The sequence below is a fragment of the Thermobia domestica genome, chromosome 9, assembly GCF_964235325.1.
Source record: "Thermobia domestica chromosome 9, izTheDome1.hap1.1, whole genome shotgun sequence".
Lineage (NCBI taxonomy): Eukaryota > Metazoa > Arthropoda > Insecta > Zygentoma > Lepismatidae > Thermobia > Thermobia domestica.
Window position 1 is genome coordinate 219,820,844 of NC_137462.1, and position 23,056 is coordinate 219,843,899.

Below are 23,056 nucleotides of genomic sequence, written 5' to 3' on the forward strand. Positions count from 1 at the left end.
AAGCAGGCTGAAATTCATACAAATATTAACAATTTACTGTACTGTAACTCTTTTGCTTGGAGTTGTTGTTTCAGAGTAAATATTTGATATGAATTACTTTCTTCTAAACAGAATATACTTATTCTAAGAAACCTACTGAAATGTGGCTCTGGAAATTGATTAAACTTTGTTGTTACCAGAGTAGGGACAAAATTTACGGGTAAGAATTCCTTGACTTTTTCCGGTTTTCCAGAACATTTCTAGAAATTTTCTCTGATATATTATTAGTTACAGATTTGTCTATGTTCCTAAAAAACAGGACTTAACAAAACATGACGATTATAAGTAATATATTTTTCTCCTAATCAACTAGAACAATGAATAATACAAGAACAAATACAGCATACTTTATTGTGAAATTACGGGCAATACTTACCTAATACAAGTTCTTCAACAAAGAAAGAAATTAAACATTTCCTCTGAAACTTTGATATGTAAGATTAGTCACAGATTAAAGTTTCGTCACATACGAAAGGTAAAAGTCGCAGTGAAACACTCACTGGAAAAAATTGGATGTGTATATAAAACTCGCTGTTCTATATAAACAACATACTTTTAGTAAAATATCAATACCGTTATATAATTCAATTTACTTCTAATGTTTTATTTCCTAACCAAAATTGCGCACATTTTCCATTACTTTTGTATTCTCAGCTTCAAGCTCATTCTGAATGATCTCTTTCCTCTCTTCTGCTTTTCTCTGTTTCTTTTCGTCTTGTTCTCGTGGTTGATCTGTTACTTCTACAAAATGAGAACAAACATTTCGTGCATAATGAATTATGAATTTCCTTATGGATGGTCTTCCAAATCCACAGAAGAAGCTACTGTATTGTACAGAAGTTTGCGTGCTATTAAAGTGTGTTCTTTGAAATAGTTTGCTACACATTGCACATTGAAAATCCTCTTTCTACATCTTCATCTACATCTACAACTTCATCTATCTTATTGCCATCTAACTAATTATTTTCAACTAGTTCAGCTAAACCCAATCCACTTCACTCGAATCATCGGATCCTGCAGAAACATTACGATCCAAACATAAAAGGCCTCTTGCCCATTTAAAGATGCTTTTCCAAAAGAATAAGAACAAATTTCTGTAGACACTTTCTGCAATTACGTCGAAATCCGCCATTAGTTGATAGTTTTTATAGATAATATGTGTAGCAAAAATCAATGACAAAGTTTTTTTTTTTTTTTTTTTTTCCTCACAGGAAGAGGATTTTCTTCATTTTCTACGTCGACTTGTATACACGAACTCGAACAACTACAAGCTTCTGGCTTTACAAACCTTTATATCACATTTATCACATCCGATTAAATATTGTAAAGAAATGGGCTGAGAGTCAGTCTTAAATTCAGTAAGGAAAGGTTCTCTTTCTGAAAGAAATGTTTTAAACAATGTAGGATTATAGAATAAACATTTTATCTTCTTCCACCATCCTGACACGAACTAAAGCTTGAAGCGCTACGAACTTCCTAACACCTGGAATATACAACAGAAGATACGGATAAATGTCAATGGCTCACTGAGCAATACTGATATTTCCAAGCAAACACAGAGCAAAATTTCACTGGAAAATTTCCTGAGTCGCTATAATGAGTGTACTTGGCACGGCGTGGTGGAACATCCCCAAATAAGTTAAACAGAACTCTTAGAAATTCGACGATTCTCCAGTTTGTTACCTCAATTGTAGCTTTAAATGCTCTAAACAAAGTAAGTACTCCATAGCTTCCTATATTAAGTATTACAGGATCATTTGGCGACGGTATTTAACTTGAAGGTATGCAGAATGGAAAGTTTACATTCGGGCTATCCACTGAAATTTGAATGATCTTTAAGGATGAAAGCGCCTCTTTGAAAACGATAAAAAGGTCAGAAGCTGTAGAGTTCCTAAAAGCGTCAATGTCAAATAATGCATGAATCTTGCTTTTACTCCAGAATCGCACATTTATGCCTCCTTTAACAACTGCATTAGTTCACTCCTAAAATATAGTGATAGTAACAAGAAAAATGTTTGCTATTTTGTCACGTTGAAGTTACATTTTCCTAGCAAACTCTCTGCCTAGGAAAGTAAGTTCGAGTACTTTGACATCTTTAGCAGCAGTGAACATTGATGTAAGTCATCACACTTTGAATACACGAAAGTAATGTAACTATGCTTTTGTACTGCTATTTCTTATTAAGAACCCTTGTAAACTACTTTGTTTCGTCCCCGAACTCGCACCTACTTGCATCGCAGAATTCACATTTAAGCACGCAATATCACCAGAACCCCTGAAGTTCTGTACAGATGAGGTACAAAAAGGATGACACTCCGATACTGACTTGTTTTCATGATTCGCAAAAGCATTAACTGTTCCTCTGAACGCAGCCATTTGCATATGCTATTTACCTTCCATATGACTTATTATAGCTTGCCGTTTCAGTTATTCAGTAAAAAGACGCTCCGTAAATGTTGCCGTGAGTACAAAATTTGTCACCTGGTAGTCCCAAATTCACGATGATAAAACAGAAGAGCTAAACCATTGTCTTGGAATACTTGGAAAATTACATGCTTGTTATCTGCACAGGAATACTAGATATAACGCACACCGAACACCACAATTGCAACTTTAAACCACCATGCTAAATCAGTAGAAAACTACTAGTATGACCACCCGCTTTTCGATCGCCTTTCTACATAACAATGCTCTCGTAAATAAAAGCCCGTTGACGATTGTATAAAATATTTTTGTTTTGTCATATCGTTGCCTCGATCCATTCCATCCAAACAAAGAATTGGATTTTCTACTTCTTTTCCTTCTTGAGACACATCCACTTTTAGTGCTTAGTAACATTTAAGCATTGTTAAATTTCTAAGATGAGAAGTGAAAATGAATGAAACATGACTGCGCTTTTGATACATGATAATAAAGTGTACACTCATTTTCAGGTTTCTATTTATTCATTTGAAATTTATTGCATTAATATCTTTATTAATATGTATTAACCATTAGTTTCGGACATTTGAGTATTTACAAAATTATATTTTCAGTAATGAATACTATTGTAAAGAAAGCGAGCAAAGAACAGCTTATTCCTGAGAAAAATAAGATCTTGTCCAGGAACATTATTTACACGCGCGAAAGAAGTTGAATCACTGAAAATTCATAGTTTCACAATTCCTGAAGGTGACTCGGTTATTGACAGACGAAAGCTCGTTGCTTAACATTTATACGTCACAATAAATCGTAAGTTTAACGTCGCACAAACGAGATAATTACTCAGTTATTTATGTACGAACAGAAAGAATGCAAATAAAAGAAGAAACGGAAGAAAAGCTTCCCCCACTTGATAAAAGTAAGAAGCGATCAACATTAAAATAGAAATGTACATCATGAAACTTCGTTACTTTTATAGTGAAACAACAAATGAATATTATTTTACAATAATTTGAATCGAAAATTCTAACGATCTCTTTTTCTTTCATTTCACTGCGAATTGCTAAAGAAATTCAGTGCTTGGTAAGTCTTTTTGAGAGGAGTGCTCCCAGGTGTGTGTCCATGGCACACCCACCACCTCCCAAAACAGTTTTTAAGCTGCATTCCAGTTACCAAATATTTTTACACGCGTTGTTTGAAATAATCTTGTTTTATGCTTTTAACATTTCGTATTGGCATTGAGAAAGCATACAAAAATTTGGCTCAAAGAATGATTAAGATATGACATTTTATTTGAACTCTCGCGCTATAAATACTGTTCGCAAATTGCTGTATCATTTTCAATATCAGAATAATTTTAAAATGAAAATAAAAATTTTTCTTACAAAAACTTACGAGACGCATCATCTTTAAAATATCATTACAAATGTATAATTATTGATGGAGGATGATTATATAAGTACCTATTAATGTATAACAAATAATAAATATTGCATTATCAGCTCAAAAAAAGAAGTATATCTTGGTACCTACAAACGTATCCTTAATGCAGGACAGGAAATTCCAATAAAATAGTCATTGGTGGGGATGAAAACGGAAGAGGGTAGGGATTATGCATGTGTCGAAAATGAATTTACCATTGGAGTGTTGACCAAACGCATTTTGTGAATGATTCACCAAGGTGATATAGTTGGCAATTTAAAAAAAAAGCACTCACCTACATCTGAAATCAATTTTCATTTTAAGATGGGTATAGAATCTCATTCTTCGAAATTCCCTGACTCTTTTACAGAATCTCCCTACAACTGTCTTTTTAAACTCCCTGACTTTTCCCGGTTTGTTGCCACCCTATGTTAAGCTGTTTCCTTTAAGTTGCTTTACAGTTCTAAGAATATTTTGGTATACATTTTTCTTTCAAGTATCTCTTACACAAAATAGTCGGGAGATGTTAAGCCCGGAGGTACTTCGTACATCGGTTCAAGACTATAAGGTGTAGGTAAGTTATTTATTTATTTTTCTATAAAGTTTAACTGACTTCCTTTCTGAAAATCATGTGATTAACAGATGTAAAAGTGAGATACAGTTGCTACTGCTGTCTGAGAACAACAATATTGCCGACAGCCAAGTGATTTTTTAAAAAGCATGAATTTTGCGAAAACATTGACAATATCCCCGTAAACTGTTAATACATAAAACTTTGTCCTTGTTTCGTTAATTTGATGATAACCTCGCATACTACTCATTTACTAGAAACGTTCAAAAGCTGTTCCACACTTTATCCTCTTGAACGATTTCTTTTATTTTATAATATTTTAAATTTTTATTCTATCGGTTTCAGTTAATATTAAGCGTTAATGCCAAGGACTATAGCGTTAGCTGCTAAACCTATCTAGATAAAAATGAATGTGTACTTATGTATGCATGTTCTAACATACTCTGGAACGTAAGGAGCAATTTCAACTAAATTTGGTATACTTATGACTGATAATTTGGAAAGAATACTGTGGGAGTAAAACAACCCTAGCTCCCAAGGGGTGTTGGTGATAAGAGGGTCATAGTAAAAATAACGGGAAACGACTGATATTGTCGAATCTATAGTTTTCGGGGTCGCTGAAATGAAAAGTGAGACTCCTGATGTCGATTAAGCCCAAATTCAGACCCCATCGGGATGGAGAGACAGAAATGAAAAATAAAATGTCCAAAATGACCGAGTTTCAAATTCATAGTTTTCGGGGCGCTAAAGTCAGGGCTTACAGGGCAAGTCCCGATGACATTTAAGCCCTGTAAGCCCTGTGACCACGTACTCCATCGCTTCCGAAAATTCCAACCCCTTTACGGGGAAAGAGGGTAGTTTCTAAAATGTTTGAAAAGGTTTTTACACTGGCACAACCAGCTTGGTTGCCCTGAGTGAGCACGCTTTATTAGTGCGAAATCATCCAGACTCAATCGTGCGGAATCAGATCGATGCGTGCAAAATCGAGCCATGTTTGGTCCAGATGTATGATATTCCTGCCATAATTTTCACAGTAGGGCCTCTAGTGAAACCAAATACAACTGCAATGTCAAATGCGAGCCTTGCACTCAACTTTTCCATTGCATGCAACAATCTGCATATATGTATGACATCAACGTACAAATTTATATTTGAAAGCTCGCATCTTAAGCCTTTGACAGAGCAATAGTTGTCACTTCACTAGAAAGAATTCATTTCCGTGAAGGTCTAAAATAGATCGTCAAATTTAAAAAAAAAAAACATTTTACTTCATTTTTCTTGCTTTAAATGATTCCCTGACATTCTGAACTGTTTGTATCTTGGTCCAGGTCCAAATAATTGAGTACAAATTGATAATATGCGTGCAAACCTATGTATCACAAAAAAATTATTCATGCCAGAAACACACATCTTTCAACTGTGTCATTGTGATATTCTGTATCTGATTATTACTTTGTTGCCGTTTACAGAACTAATATTTCGTTTGTGAGAATAGTCATTTTCTCCTAGAGAGTCATTTTATAATTTTAACAAGTCGAATAGTTTATTGCACATGCGTTGTCATGGGTTTGATGTTGAACGAGTGGAGATCTGTCTTCATTAATATGAACTCTAACTAAAAAATTTGGTCATACAGACATGAAATACAAAATGGTTTCTATTATTCTCGTGTCTTCTAAAACGTGTATTTGACTTGATTTACTCATGTTGTTTTTCGAAAACACTGTTTCTATATTTCTATAGGCATTTCCCACGCTGAAAAATGCATCGCTCCGATTCCAGATGAAATCTACGAACAATCCCAGCATGTTTTCCCATTGGGATCTTTCGTATTGTCACGTTTCCAACAAACGAACTTCGCAATCGTATTCGGATCCAGTGGAGGATTCCCTAAAGCACAGTCGAAGATCAAAACAGAAAATGCTGATTTCTCTGCTTATTTGTGAATAAGTGTAAAGTCGGTATTTAAAAATCTTTTATATCCATGCGAGTCGAACTGGAACAATGCGATTCGGCCCGAGCTGTGCCATTCAGTGTGAAAACATTACTTTCCCATTTTGTGTTCATAAAATAGCCACAGTGAGAAAAATATTTCTAGTTTGAAATGAATTTCTGAACATAGTTAGCAGTTGGGTCGACCTCGGTTTTTATCGTTTTACTTTGATTAAAATGCGTATCCTAAGAAAAAGAGTTCAAATATTTGGCGAATAATAATTACATAAAAGCATATTTCGCGTGGGAAGAACACGCATTTTAGCTAGTAATATCTAAATGGAAAACGTTAAAATGTAATGAGACAATATCCTTTTTGTGATGCTGCAATCGTAATGAACTGTGTAACTTTACACTCACACACTGTATATACGTATGTATGCAGCGTTTCAAGGCAAATAATATACAAGGTGCTAATGAACTATATCGACTAATTGTAAGAGGCAACACTATACATTAAAAAAAAAAAAAAAAAAAAAAAAAAAAAAAAAAAAAAAAAAAAAAGTTCATATGGAGCTGCGGGCAAAAGTGCACAGTTTCAAAAGCGTGAAAATTTACTACACTGTAACATGTGTTATTTCAAATACGAGGAAACGTGAAGTGGTGGTCTATATCAGTGTACAGGAAGTCACACATACGCCATCCAAAAATGTACATACTCTGACTTGAAGATGGATCTAAAGTAGACAAAAGGCAAGCCTTCTAACTTCCCACCGACACATTACGTATTCACTGTTGCCAAGGCTTACCTTTATGTCTACTATAGACGCATATTCAAGTCAGAGCACATCTCAGAATTCATGTCCTATAGGGAATCCCTTAAACACACTGCACATTGATGAAATGTACATTTTGGATAGAGTATGTGTGACTTCTTTCTAATTCTGATATGGACTGCAAATCCACGCTTTATCGTGTACGAAATAATACGTTTTGTAATGCAGTATTCTTATGCTTTTGAACGACCCCAGTTCTGAAACAGTCCGAGTTCATAGCTTACTCGTCAAGTTTTGTTTACTGACGAAGAATATTTTCATATGAAGGCAGAGATGATTAAACAAACCACTCGCCTTGGTCAAATGTAAAATGAACTTCGATGAAGACCAGGAAAGGAGTGTAAAGCGGAAAGGTTATGATGTGGTGCGGTATATGGGAAACACGAACTCTGGAGTCCGTGTTCACTAATGGGTCATTAGATGGTGACCAATATCTTGACATATGCAAATATTATTTCTATGTTGAATCCACAGGATAAATTTCTCATCATCTTTTCCAGCATGATGGTGCGCCATTGTACTTCGCTGTAGGAATCCGGCAGTTTTCAAGTGAGCAATTTCCTGGACACTGAATAAGTAAGAGGATCCAATCAAGTGGCTGTCGCGGTTTCCGCATCATTCGTCCCTTAGTTTTTTACTTCTGAGATATTCGAACCCCTTATCTACAAAGTGGAAATTTGTTTCATCTCAAGAATCGTACTGTGGAAACTGTCCTTCTGTGGGCCCTCAGGTGCTAAGATAGATTCAAAAGGACTAAAAGAATTCGCTGAGTATCTAGTAACGCCAGTAATATTACAGACATGCTGTAATATATTTCTTCACTTTGACAGATAATAACTTTTACATATTACGAGTTTATGATTTATTTTCAAACTAATGCTTTATTACACCCTAAAATTAACTTTTATCTGGATCCTTAGACAACTACAATCATGTTCAGGGTAACAACTATATGTCTCTGAAGTATTGTTATGCTTCTTCGTGCTTTTAGATATTGAGCAATATGGTTTAAATGTGACTATAACATCAGGAAAGAATATTTAGAAATATTTACAGGCTACAAAATTTACCTAACGGACAATCTGCGAAGAAATGGGGTACATCAAGTTTGCTGCTTGTACGACGAAATTCATAAATGTGCCTCCGAAAGGAGTAATATCTGGATAAAAGTAAAAAACAACCAATTTCAGGGCTACAACAGAATTAACAACACAATGAACCTGATGATATACAAGGAACTACACATATAAATTTAATAGTAGTATTGCAAAGGCAGTAAATGAGGCAGAACAAAGAACCCGCGATTACGTTTAGACAGCAGAGAGGTACACAAAAACTGAATCCGGATCATAAGGTTTTCGCGAAATACAGCGAACACTACCGATAATGTAGATATTGTTAATTCTGATTCCATGTAACATAATAGGAAGAAAATATCACAGTTGTCGCAAACGTCCTCTGTACAATTACTGTACAAATTCTATAGTTTTAAATGAGTTTAATTCTTAAATCATTAGCTTCTACTATTAGTCGAACTTTTATCTTTCGTTTTACTCAAGATGGCATACACATTAGAAAAAGATGCGAAAATAAAGAGACATTAGCCTTTCACTAGAAGAAGAAAACACCACTTTTATGCCAACCACACCAATGACGTTCAAATACATCGGTGGTTTTATTGAGCTCACTCAATAAAAACTGAATTTTAAAGTAACAAAAGTTGGCAGAGATCCAAATTCAATTGTTAATTTCTATTACTTAAAAATTACCAAAGAACAAAGATTTCATATTCGGGTAATTATTTCACTATTATTATTACAAATGGAACGTAGTGAACAGTACTTAAACGAGGATGATACATATTAGGGTGCAATTAGCACAATGAAAACTGCTTGCTAATCCATTGCGGATAATATTAGATAATGAAGTTCCACTGAAAAGACGATATGAAGAGAACATTTTGACACTTACAACTTACTGTTTAAAATTCACTAGTCTGACTGACTCAGTTCGTGTTTGACAAAGCCTTAGCGGTGAAAACAAAACACCTGAATTTAATTGGGGTACGTTGAAGATAGTACTGATGACAGAGAACAGATCAAGTCCGAATACCAATGCAATTCAAATTATTTACCGAAGAATAGTACAATACTGTCACTAACGCAAGTAAAAGAAAATAAAACTATAAACTTTCGCTAAATGCTTTATTACAGAAAAAAAAAAAATGAAGGATGAATAAAAATGTATTGAAGCAGCAATTTAAGATGAATCCGATTCAGTGATATGGACGCCAATATGGTATTGAACCTAGTTCCTTAATATGTCTTTTCTTTCTAATTCTTTCCCTTCATACCTGATGAAACCTTTAGGGAAAATTTATAGTCTTTATTTTACTTGGGTTTTTATGATAGACTTTTACTATTCTCTGGTAAGTTGTATTCATATCCACTCTAGAATTGCTTTCTTCCATCCAGCTGCTTGTGTAATTCAAATATTGACTTCTCGCTTCAAAAAAAATAACAATTTTCGAATTCAGCCTAATGGAAAACTGTAACATAATGTAGCAACATTAACAAGTTCAAATAAAAATTATATATAGCAACAAGATACATTAAATGATCATATATTTTAGAGAATTCTTTCATGTCTTCGCTCTGAAAGTACAGCTGATATATGCTTGTGTCCATTCTTGTTTATCTCATGCCAAACGCTAACACAAGAATTGCCAGAAGAAATATCAACGTCCTCTAGTGTTATCTAATAACATTTTCAATTTTGCTCTATAAAATAAAGTTATACACAATAAACACTATTGTGGTTTTATTCAAGTTCTCCTGTAATACGCATAATTTGAAATATCATGAAATAACAATCAAACTGAAACGTCTTTTCGTACATAAATGTTAATATGGACTTGACATCTTCCTGGAAATATTAGAAAATCGATTAGGTGACAGTAAACGTTATAATGATGCGATCGCAAGCATATAGATATACGAAGTTGTGTCTAGAGTACGAACCTTACGTAGGCTTATTCAAATATGATTACAGCAAACAGCATATAAGGGACAATACAAATGCGTCTTCTATGGGGTGTACGTATAAAACTAAGCCGTTAAATGTATACGTAAATCAAAACAGAATGGACCTATTAACTTCGGTCATAATAACAAGTTTCTCTTTTTTTAGTTCATTGAATAAAAACAAGTTTCTCTTCTTTAAAAAAAATTCATAAATTCTCTTAGTACTATCGCTTTTTCCTTGAATTCTGCGATACTTTAAAAGATATTATCTGTTTTTATAGAACAAACGATACATAATGGCTTTCTCGTCAACACTTGACGATAACAACAACGAAATTTCAAAATTTTACACAAAATTTCAAAAAATTGCTAAGATTACATGATTAGGTTATCATACATTCTCCTTTCCTGGGGTAGTGCGATAAAGACGTGTAAGATAAAGAAAAGTGTCACCAAAATAATATGGAATATACGGTAACATTGTTAGAAGATATACTTTAGTTTTAACTGAACATTATTGTTTTCCTTGAGGTCCTAAACGTAAAGCTTCCAGACACAGATACAATATTAAATGGCAACATATACTCTTGGTCCTAATTAAACATCCAATCATCGGAAAAGCGAACCATATCAAAAAGTGAGCACAATGAAGACAAATCACGTATGAATTATCCTGGTGTAAGCACTGGTGAACTGCGTACAATGATTTGGATAAAAATGTTGATGTTACCGGTCTCGTAGCAAAAAAGGAAGAAGTTGTTTACCACAAGAGAGAGAAATGTTTTAACGTATTCTTGATCACCCAAATCGCAGAAGGAACGAATTACGGAGATACACGACTTAATGGACTATAGATATTGATACTGGAAAACACAATACGAAAAATTTTCTCTTGCTCTCATTTGTCTTTAACAAAGCGGATAAAAGCAAACACCTAAACATACAAACAAGGTAAAATTTCCAACAAAAAACATATATTCAGAAAACTGTAAAGGATGTACTGAGATAATGACAATTACATGCATTTTGTTTAGAGGTACGCTACTCTTGGTACGCAGATGGCAACTGAGTACACTAGAATTTATAACAGACAGAATTCACTAGATTATTGACACATTTCTGAATAATCAAAAATAAACCGAAGAACATTTCATTTTGATGAAAAAGTACACTGTCTGGAAAAAGAAAACGGAGTACAGGTTGGAAATGAAGGTCAGAGATTGTGTGTTAACGTGGATGAAAACGAAGTTTTCACAGTTAAAGGCAAATTCTGTTTAGTGTTGACCTACGTGGGAGGACAATATTAAGATGGATCTCCCAGAGATAGGAATACAAAGTAGAAACTGGATCCAATTAGCTAAGAATAGAAGTCAATGGAGAGCTTTTGTGGACACGGCATTGAACCTCCGGGTTCCATAGGCCATAGAGTGAGTGAGTTAGTTAGTTGACCTACGTGGGTACCAGTGATAGGCAGTTTTCTTGTAGTTTTCGTACCTCAATAACAGAGATCCTATCAGTGCTTATTACGAATTAAGTGAAGCTCATTATGGCTGTCAACTAAATGGGATTTACAATATTGTAATGTTAAACGTACGTCCGTTTTGATAAATTTTGAACGAAAGCGAATTATGAATTCTGTTTGTTGCAATAAATAGCTAGAGCGATTACCTCGTTCGAGTTCATTAACAGAGTCTTTAACGGGTAACAGTGACTTACATTTGTTCATTATTGCACACGGTAACTCTTGAACGCAAGCGAATTTTTAAAATTGCTATTTGCAATAGACAGTTGGAGCGATTTCCTCGGTCGAGTTCGTTAATGGAGTCGATGCGTTAACATTTTCACGGATAACGGTGACTTTGAACGGTAGTCATTTTTAACACACATCGCGCCGTTAGATAGCAGCAAACATCCTCCAATGGTTGACTAGTGCATGACTGTTTTTACTGTCAACCGGAGTTAATTTTTGTTTAGTGTCGCATTCCTTCTTTGAAATTCTCTAATGGAAAGTAGAAAAAAATGGAAACATCGGAAGATTAGCACTAGAAGCACAGAGCAGGCATTTTAACTGTTCTTTTTAACTAAGACGCAGCAGGTATTACATAAATTTTCGTTTCGCTTGTATAGCACTTCCAAAGAGATGGATAGCCAGAATTATTAAAGAAGACTGTATCTTCGAGAGAAGCTTAATCTTATCCACAAAACATCTTCAGCCTACCGATTTTTTTGGTCATTTCCACAACGCCTCTCTTATTCTGCTCGATTCATACACAACACCATGCAAGAGCTTAATTCTGTCTTTCCGAGTTTTTGCGTTATAAAATACATAGGCCTACGACAACTATAACTTATATTTCAAATAGGCCTACGACAACTATAACTTATATTTCAAATATCTCCAAATATGTCGATCAATTTTTGAATCACCTTTGTCAACTGTGTTTTAAAATTCTTTTAAAGGACCAAAGGTTCCCTCTCTAAACCCGAATACTTTTCAGAACTTTTCTGATTTGAAAACTAAGGCCTAATTTGCTTACTTATAGTAGGTTTTCTACATAATTGGGATCAACTAGTAAGAGTTTATTCATAGAAGTTACTAAAGACAACACAACGTACCATTAAGACGTCTACGTAAGCCCTGCAAATATGCAAACAATGAATCAAGAGATGATGGACCTTACTATTTTCTGAGAAAAGGTTTACACTCTGATAAAAATTATCTTGTAAGATATCAACCTGAACTTCATGAGTGATCTTTGTATGTTCTTAAACATCATCGTAGAATTTAACTTGTATTTGCTTTGTTTCTTTAATGATCAGTTACACCTCATCAAAAATAGCAAGAGCTCATTCCAGGCAAGGAGATTTTCAAGCCATCTTGTACAGTCCCCGATGTTTCAGTAAATTCTTCATAGTGTGCTGAAGAATTATTAAACATGTACTAAATGACTCGAGAAAATGGATGCTACAAAAAAATACTTCTAATTCACTTCTGATCTCTCCATCGACCACATGAGGTCACTAACTTCATTGCTTAGAAGAACTCCCTCGTGGTTATATAGTTAGCGTACGTCTCTGGCGCACAAGACCCAGGTTTGATTTCCAGTGGGGGCTCATGTAGATTGGATCCCACATTAGCTATGTCGGTTCCGGCAAAATATGACGATATTATTCTTTCTTTACAACTTTAAATCAGACTGGCAACAATGAAAACTGTTTACAGAGGGTGGTCATAACTGGATCATTACCTGTAAGCATCTCAATGTTTCCAATCTGATTTTAAAGTTGTAAAGAAAGAATAATATTGTAATATGACTAAAGCATTTTGGTGAAGGGCGATCAATATTTTATTGGTTTTGGTTCAATATTTTGTAAACCTTGTTATATTAAATGCAAATAAAATTCAATCCCCAGTCTGGTGCTGTAGGTCATTCACACATGCAAAGAAATCAAGGAAGTCTCATAATAATTTAAAACTATGTCTAGTTAAAACATTCTTCTAAATAGGAAATATAAAAATATGTTATGCAGCAATGTATCAAGGAAATAATAAGACTTCCTACTTCACGTTATGAAGTAACTCTAAAAATGTAATGGTAAGCGGAAGAAATGTCGCTACCAAAACGAGGAAGAAAAGGTAGGTGGACGAAAAAGAGTAGGGAATTAAAGGGGAGTTCTGAAGTGACCGTCTGACTGGAAGGATCGACATCTCAAAAATTTTACTCGTCAAAGTCTGGGTGAGTACAATGCTGGTTATTAATTGATATCACACTTTATTTATTCGATCTTGTCTCAAAATTCTTTTAATTCTTATAATATCTTCAAAATTCATTATGACAGTTATTATAATTTTTAACGTAAGACCTACAGCACCAGACTGGGGATTGAATTTTATTTGCATTTAATATAACAAGGTTTACAAAATATTGAACCAAAACCAATAAAATATTGATCGCCCTTCACCAAAATGCTTTAGTCATATTACAATATCATCCTATTTTATGTCCCCTGTGGGGGACGCCGGGACCGACATGGTTAAGTTGTAGCTCAACATCTCATATAGCCTTATTGCTGAAAGGGACGCTAAACTCTAATCAATCAATCCACTGTTTATAAATTGTTTTCCAACTCGTGATACTTTCTTCAATTTTTTATCTATGGTTACAGGATACATGCTTTAAGTAATTTGACACGTGCATTTCATCCAATTGAGTCCTTCAACTGTAATATGCGATTAAAAATTAGCCAAGAAATCTAAACCACAAATCATGACACCTATCCTTTAATGTATATGTAATCTGTCTTTAAATTCGTGGCTTCCTCCTAATTAGTAGCCAATTTGAATTCTTCTGAGGACGATATTACACTATTGCTAATTTTAACACGTAATCATTATCATGTGCGACAGCAATCAATTTCCTCGAATATCCCATGATTTTACGTGATGAAACCTGAATTCTTTTAATTTTTCCAAGTCTGTGGGTACCCGTTAAAAAACTTTCCTACACACCAATTTGACGGGATACGAAATGGTTTTAATGATAGCTGCAAATCACTAAATTACAATTACGTAACGTAGTTCCTGAAAGCAAGATTGTTGAAAGTTAAGATGACTTTATACTCTTTTCACATTATTCGTATTAAATTATTACCAATGTAACAATTGAGGTGGTCTTTGGTTTTCATTCGAGTTTTATCTAAATTCAAACCCATTTGACTACCACTTGGAAAACTATTATTTTCATCATCAGAACTGTAAACAGCTTAACACCTCCGAGAATGGAAACAGTCATTGTTTTTCGATAACTAATACCAAAAAGCATCTCAGTTATTGTGTGTTCATCGTCGTAAGAACTTTTAGAATTATATATTACCAGTGATGTCTTAATTACCAGTATCTTACTTGAAAATCACATTTTTGAATTGTGTCGTGTAACAATAAATAGTTAGTTCATTACCTCGTTATGAATTAAATAATTAAGAGGTACGGTTCTATTTGCACACACAGGCATGCATTTTCATTTTCAGGCACTATGACCTTAGGTTATTAAAAAAATAAATAAAATGATACCATATACATGCTAATCCAAAACACAGGAATCAAATAGTAAATTAGGATTCATGCAAGCATAACATGTTTTCTCCTTGAATGTGAGCCATTTTCATTATATGCAGTGTGATAGTAAGTGGATGGCTTTTCTTAAATCTTAATTGGATTTCACTAAAAAACAAAACAAAACAAAACAAAAAAAGCACCAGTCAAATGCTGATCCTGCCTGAATGCAGAAGCATACTACGTACATAACACACTGAAACAAGCTGAGCACTTTTTTTAAAAAAATTTATTTATTTAAAGGTCACTCTGATGAGTCAGCTACCTCTTCTTCATCCTCTAGATCAACCAAGTTACCAGTGGAACCTGCTTTGTGTTGACGCTTTGGATCAAATGGATCGACAACAATTTGTTCAGTACCTTTGATTTCTGCTCTGCAAAACGGACACCCTTGTCCTTCAGACTCCTGTAATTAGAGAGAGGGCATCATTAACTAAAATTCTGTTTTCTATTTAACCTTTAGGATACGAAGTAACTACATTTAGATATTTTAAAATAAGGCTTGGGACACGAAGTAACTATTTATAGATAACTTGCAGTTTCCTCCCACTAAACCTAATTGTTTTTAATTTTCTGGGTATCAAAATATGTGCACTTGCATGTATTTTACTGGAGACATACTAGCCAACTGCTGAATACAGAATTACGTTGTTATTTTGTTTTAAAAGTGTACGAACCTGACTGTTTGTATTGTCATATAGGCTCTTTAAAACGCATTCAAATTTTTGAAGTGCGTAGTTTTGTTCTCAGAGGTTTAACACAACAGGAAGTTAATTTTTGTGAAAGAAAAAACATAAATAATCAATCAGGGGACGTTTCCCTTCCAATCTTGGTGCCAGTGGCGTCATTAGAAATAGAGGGCGGGTAGGGAAGAGGTCTTGACCTGACTGAGAAAGATATATTTATTTCTGCACGTGGTACATAAAGTGATAAGGAGAGTATGTTTGGGTTTCTGGGCTCCTACAGTCCTTGATCGTTGTTTCTCTTTCCATTTGTGAGTTGATCAGTCTGACCTGAGTGTTGTGATCGCGTTCTTTACTGTACGCATTTTAACATACAGTAGAATCTATCTTTACGGACTCTTAACACTTGAAGCTTTGCTTTCCTTGTTTTTACTTGTTTTGTAAATGCGGCATTGAACCTCCGGGTTCTATAGGCCACAGAGTTAGTTATTTAGACACTTCGGTGTTTCTTGTGTTCAAGAATAGAAATGACATCCAGAGATGTTCTAGGTTCAGAAGACATTCGAAACGAATTGGAAGCAATGGACACGGTTTCGGACTGGGATGAAGAACAGTTTGATCTGCCTTCCTCAGGCACATACGAATTTAATTTTGATGACTTTGGTGAAACATTCGGTTCATCAAGTTCATCAAGACCTCCACCACCTTCATCTACTCCTCCGTCTTCCCCTTCACCGCTTCCAAATCTAACTCTTCCCTCTAAACCTATTGTTGCCTGGAGCAATCCCACTGGAATTTGGGCTGCTCCAAATTTACAGCCATTTCGCGAACATACGGGACTGACTAATAGATGCACCACAGCAAACTCTACCTCACTGGATTTCTTCAATTCAACTTTTAAAGAGGAAATATTCCAGCATTTTGTGTCTAAGACAAACAGCTGTTGTGTCTGAGCAACAACTTGTAGTGTAGACACGGGGGCCGGAGCTCAAAATATTTATTAGAAAAATTGTAAAAATTCTATTTTCCCCCCACTCCTAACCCTTGATTACAGTGGCCGAGCGAAAACCATATTGATTATGGAACTTACATATATTCTCTGTAAAATGCTTTAACTTTCTGTAAAATGCTTTAACTTTCGTGAGTCTACTGCTATTAGAGCCTGAGCTACGATCATTTGAAAATAACCCTACATTTGTTCTTTCTTTCTTTCCTGATCAGTGGCGTAGATACATTATAATTTTGAGGAGTTTCTCATTACTCTTAGTGTAACCTATGTAAACACTGCTGTTATATTTTTTTGAGAATATATCAAAGAACATTTTGATATGCATTTTATGCGCATCGTCAACTTTTGGCGCGGCAGAGGGGGCGGAACCCAAAATTTTTATTAGAAAAATTGTACTAATTGTTTTTCTTCACCCTTAATTTTTTATTATAGTAGTCGAGGGTACACCATACTTATGAAACTTTCATATATTCTCCATAAAATGCTCCAACTTTCGTGAGTCTACTGCTATTAGAGCCTGAGCTACAATCATTTGAAAATAGCCCTGCATTTTGTCCTTTCATTCCTAATCAGTGGCGTAGACACATTATAATTTTGACGAATTTCCTAATTACGCTGTGTGTATCCTATGGTAACACTACTAACGTGTGCTACAAATTTCTAACCGGAATGATTTAGTATCTTAGAAACTTTTTATATTTGGGGGCAGAGCGTAGCTCATCTGAAATTTGTAACACCGTGTATTTAGACAACTCGAGGATGAATTTAACAAATCGTCTTAGGATAAGAAATGAAATACTCAATTACTTTTGGATATTTTCGACATCACACCACAAGCTATTAGGATTCGAAATGGTCTTAACTATAGAAATCTACTACATCGTAATGGCACAGAAACTTAACCATTATGGTTATCTAACATCGCAAATAGATGCAGTACTCACAGGTAGTTCAGCTCAGTTCAACTCCAAACGATGTCCTTCCACTCTCCAATCTTAATTCCCACCCCGATTCTAGTCTTCGTCCTCAACCAGCACAACCCCTTTCCGGGATTCAGGTGCTTCCTGGTTGTCGCGAAGAGCTTAGCTCAGGTCTCTTTCTGCAATCTCTTACTTCCTTATTTCCGTATAGGAAAACTTCCTATAATTGTGGTGTGATGCCGACGTTATCTGTTTTTATTTTTTTTCTAAGCAGTATGACTATAACTTCCTTGTTTTATAATAAACAACATAAATTAGACAAACACATGTAAGGATTTTGGGTACTTTACATTACCCCTGTCTCGAAATTTTGAGCACGATTCTATGTGCCAAAAAGGAGAAAAAAAAAAAGATTACTGACCACCTGTATAAACATAAAAAGTAAATAATAATTAAGTTCGTCCATTATCTTCGAACACTCTGTATATATAAAGTTTTCTTTTGACTCGTATGTATGTATATAAATTCCACCACCAGCATTGTCCGTCACCAATAATATGAATATATGTTGTTTGTATCACATGAGTATTCTGCTGACAAGTTATTACAATAAATGTAGGTTAATGTCACTGCATCCTGTCTGTAAGAAAGAAAAAAAAAAAAAAAACACATTGTCACAAAACACTTCGCACTCTGAATGAAACAAAACACTCAGTTTATTTCACTAGTTATGTGTGAGTTTGTGTTTTTCGTCATCTGTTCCTTCCTATACTGGAATACATGTTACTTGGAGGTATGTATCACTGAAGTCCTCACTTCGATAACTGGTAGTAGTATTTAATCCTTTGAAAGCATAGATTCCTCAGGATCCTGTTGTTCGGCTCAGTCCACATGGTCCATTGTTGATATCTGACATTGAAGATAAGGCATCTATGGGAAACTGCTACTGTTGCTGTTCTTTTGTTGATGATGTTGATATGTTGTTGTGTAGGAGTGATTATTGAGTGTTTTTGTTTATGCGTGTAGTAAATACATTTATTTACAGATATTAAGACAAGCACAACTGTTAAGTCTGCACCATTACTTAGAAGTAGTGAAATGAGTCCCTTTTTAATGTTTGAATAACACGAAGTTAGAAGAAATCATTGACATACCATTAACATTAAGAATTATAGTAGGCGTAGAAGGCTTAATTGTTGGATATACATTTAATGTATCATCATAGAGGTGTATCGAAGAACAATCTGGGGTTACGTGTGAATCTGTTTTTGAAGAAACATATTTGACAGATCGAATATGTGAATTTGAAACGTTATTTGGGGTTAATTTAATTTTGAATAATTTGTATATTATAAATGACAAAATTATTAAAATGATTATTAAAATAGTAATTATAGGGATGACGAAAGTATATGATTGCATTGTGGAGCGTACCTAGAAAGGCAAAAGAAAAAAAAAAAAAGATTCAGAAAATGAAGTTGTTACTTGGTTATTCTTCTTTGAAATATGCTTAGCATAATTTTAATAATAACCAAATATTTCTTTTTTTTTCTTTCTTTTTTTTTTTTTTTTTTTTTAATTAACTAGTTTCTTTGAAGGATGCTTTGCATACCTGTTGCCTAGTTAATCTGCTGTGAAATAGACTCTACTTGAAAATTTGCTTCGCAAAATTTATATTCATAGCCTACTCACGTTTCAATAACAATATTGTATTTCATTGTTTATTTCTTTAATCATTTTCAGGCCTGTGAATATGATTACTTAGTTCAGTTACTATCTTATTCAGCTTGTACATTTTAATAACTAGAGCTACAATAAGAATTAGTAATAGAAATCCTACTAGTATAAAAATAATTCCAATGCTATAAGTAATATGAGTATCAAAGTGAGCCCATATTGGCATAGTAGGGTTCACTGTCAAATTCGATAGTTGAGAAGAAAGGTTCTGTAATTTATCCAAGTAAAATTGGTTTCCTAATCCCATTGTGAAAATGAAAGATTTATAGGTAACTCTATGTGATGATATGTAACTTCTACGGTATGTCTACTATCTAAGATTATTTGATTTGCAATCACTGAATCGAACGCATTGTAAGATAAGAAATAAGCTCTGTGTTGATCGTCTGAATAATTTGAATAAACCGGTGTTTGGACATTTCTAGAGACAACATGAACAGTTGTTAATGCTGAAAACAAAATACCTACTGGGGTGTATAGATAAATAAATTTGGAGTTTGTAGTATACTTTACTATATAATAACGACTAATTAAAAATAATATGAATAAATATTGAAAAAAAAATCTTTGAAGATTTTTTTTTTATTAATGCAATCACTCTAAGTTTGTTGAATGTCTATAAATAGTAAATTCTCTAATTTCCTATATCGCGAAATAAGAAAGTTTTCGGCCTAACTAGCTTATCAAAGAAATAGAATAGTCCCAGGAAAGAAAAATAAGGGTATTGATTCCTTTGTGTTCAAAAAGGAAAACCGTAAGGCACTTACACTCACGGTGTCCGAAGAAGAGAGACTGTTATCGCGCAGTCTATTCGCACTTGCTGAGTGAACAAAAGAAATCAATACGAAAGGCTTTCACCAGAGTGACCTAATATCCCTATTCTAGACTAACATATGATCCTCTTCTTTTCCAATGTACCATCTCGATATTCGTCCAGTGGTTCTTGATTTCGCTTCTATTGGTGGTCATCTTTCGTTGATTGAAGATCTGGTTGACTCTCAAAGTTTCGGCGTGGGAACATCTTAAGTTGATAGTAGAAACTTGTTTCTTCTTTGGGCGTCGTCTGTGTCCACCGGCGTCTATGGGTGTCATCTAGCGTCTTCGCTTGTCCTTTGGTGCTGATCACATCATTCATCATGTTTCTTAGTTGTAGATGTTGAATTGTTTCCATAGATGCAAATCTTGGAGAATTTTCTTCGTCCCATGTGTTGTGGAGCAAATTGCCTACTTTCCAGGCTAATGGGTGTTTATGTCTCAGCGTCTTCTTCTCTTACTGATGAAATCTTCTTTAAAGATCTGATGTCCACTTCATCACGTTTGGCGTTATTCTTCTTATTTTGATATTCTACGACGATTTTGTTCGCACTGTTAGTGAAACCTACAACTGTAGCTTTCTTGTTATATTTGTGACTGAACACTTCTGGGATCCCTTTCTTTTTCTGATGGTCCTTCACTAAGACAACATCCCCAATCTGGAATTCTGCTTGTTTGTTTTCTTCAAGAAACTTCTCAAGTTGCTTTTGATAATTCTTGATCATATTTTGATAAGCCTCTTCTCTTATCGTTTTCAAAACTTCAATGCGGTCTGCATTTTCGATGTTTTGCACTGGAGTCTGAAATTCATTTTCCAACAATGACCTTGGCTGATAAGCATGTAGCAAAAAGAAATTGCTAAATTTTGTTATCACGTTTGTAACATTATTTAACGAAAAGGTGAGTGCTGGTAAAAATAAGTCCCACGTGTGTCCTTTAGACGATACATAGTGTCGTAACGCTTGCTGAATAGTGTCTGCTGTTTTCTCCACCAAACCTAAAGATTCGTGCTGATTGACAGCTATGAAATACAATGTGGTTCCCAACCTTTCTGAAAGTTCGGCCATTATTTTACTGCGGTGTCCGGGAAGTCTGTCCCAAAAAATTTTCTCTGGCAAACCATACTTGAGAAATACTTTCCGATATAACGAGTCAGCAATTGATTCTGCTGTTAAGTCTATTAAAGCATCCGTTACAATATACCTAGTACAAAGATCACATGTGATGAGAATGTATTTGTTATGCTTTTCAGACATTGGGAAAGGGCCTACCTGATCGATTTGGATAGTAGAAAAAGGCTGTGATTGAGCATATGTCTGTGGTAACATTTTTGGAGGTTTAGTGACTCTCTTATTTAATAAACAGGATGGGCAACTTCTAACCTTGTTTCTAATGAACGTTTTCATGTGTGGAAAATAAATTCTATGCAATGCATAGTTATATGTTCTCGTTTGACCTTGATGAGCAGAGGTTAATGGCGACTTATGAATCATATCAAACACTTTGTTTTGTAACTTAAAGGGAATACATAGTAAACGTTTGGCTACGTTTGCAAACTTATGTATTCGGTAAAGTTTTCCATCTACTAATTCATAGCATTTCGACATTCGTACTGCATTGGTGTTAGATGAAACTTCACCCGTTTCTAAATATTTATAAATATCTCCAAAGAATGTGTCCTCTCTTTGATAGCGGCCTATATCCTGTGGCTCTGTGAAATTCACTAAACATTTGTCTTGATCGATATTTTCTACTGAAAGATCTCCCGGCTGTACGGGAAGTAGTGTGTAACGGCTAAGTCCGTCAGCTATATTGAGCTCACTTTTTACATGTATTGGCGTGAATTGATAATCTGATATATAAAAATACCATTTCAAAAGTTTTGGTGGCAAATTCTTACTGGTCTTCAGAAATGTTAGGGCTCTTGAATCTGTCTTCAGATAAAAATGTCTTCCAAGCAGGAAGTAACGAAATGCTCGAAATGAAGCTATAATTGCTAGAAGTTCAATTTCTAAAACACTCAATTTTTTCTCTGATTCTGTTAACAAACGAGAGTAGTATGAGATAACATACCATTCACCTGAATTTTCATCATCTGTCTGCAGCAAAATTGAAGAAATTGCTGTCCTTGACCCGTCAGTATACAAGCACAAGGGTTTGTTTTGATCGTACGGTGCAAGAGCGGGGGCTGCTAGCAATTTCTGTTTCAAAAGTTCAAAAATTTCTTGATGTTGAGCGGTCCATTCAAACCTTTCTCGTTTACGAACGAGCTTTTGAAGCGGTTCCGTGATTTCTGCATAATTGGGCAAAAATTTTCGAATATAATTACAAAGCCCTAAGTAGGATCGTAATTGTTTCGTATTTTTAGGTGGAGGATAAGTTTCAATAGTTTTCAAAATTCTGTCTGAAACTTCAAACCCAAATTTTGAAATTTTGTGTCCCAACGCTATGATTGATTTCATGAGAAACTGTGATTTCTCTACCGACACTCTTAAACCATAGATTCTCAGTCTATGCAACAGTTGTTCTAGAACTTC

At 34.6% G+C, this 23,056-nt stretch overlaps 1 protein-coding gene across 3 annotated transcripts in view; it reads right to left on the reverse strand.

The window, feature by feature from the left end:
• Cbl (E3 ubiquitin-protein ligase CBL) overlaps positions 1-23,056 on the reverse strand; it is a 302,440-nt gene that overhangs the window by 116,925 nt on the left and 162,459 nt on the right. For 2 of the 3 annotated variants that reach the window (XM_081725868.1, XM_081725867.1), the window contains exon 6: positions 15,623-15,763. In XM_081725868.1, the coding sequence (XP_081581994.1) occupies positions 15,623-15,763 (141 nt within the window). Of the gene's footprint in view, positions 1-6,946; positions 9,727-15,622; positions 15,764-23,056 lie in introns of those variants that run through there. The other variant, XM_081725869.1, reaches the window with a different exon arrangement.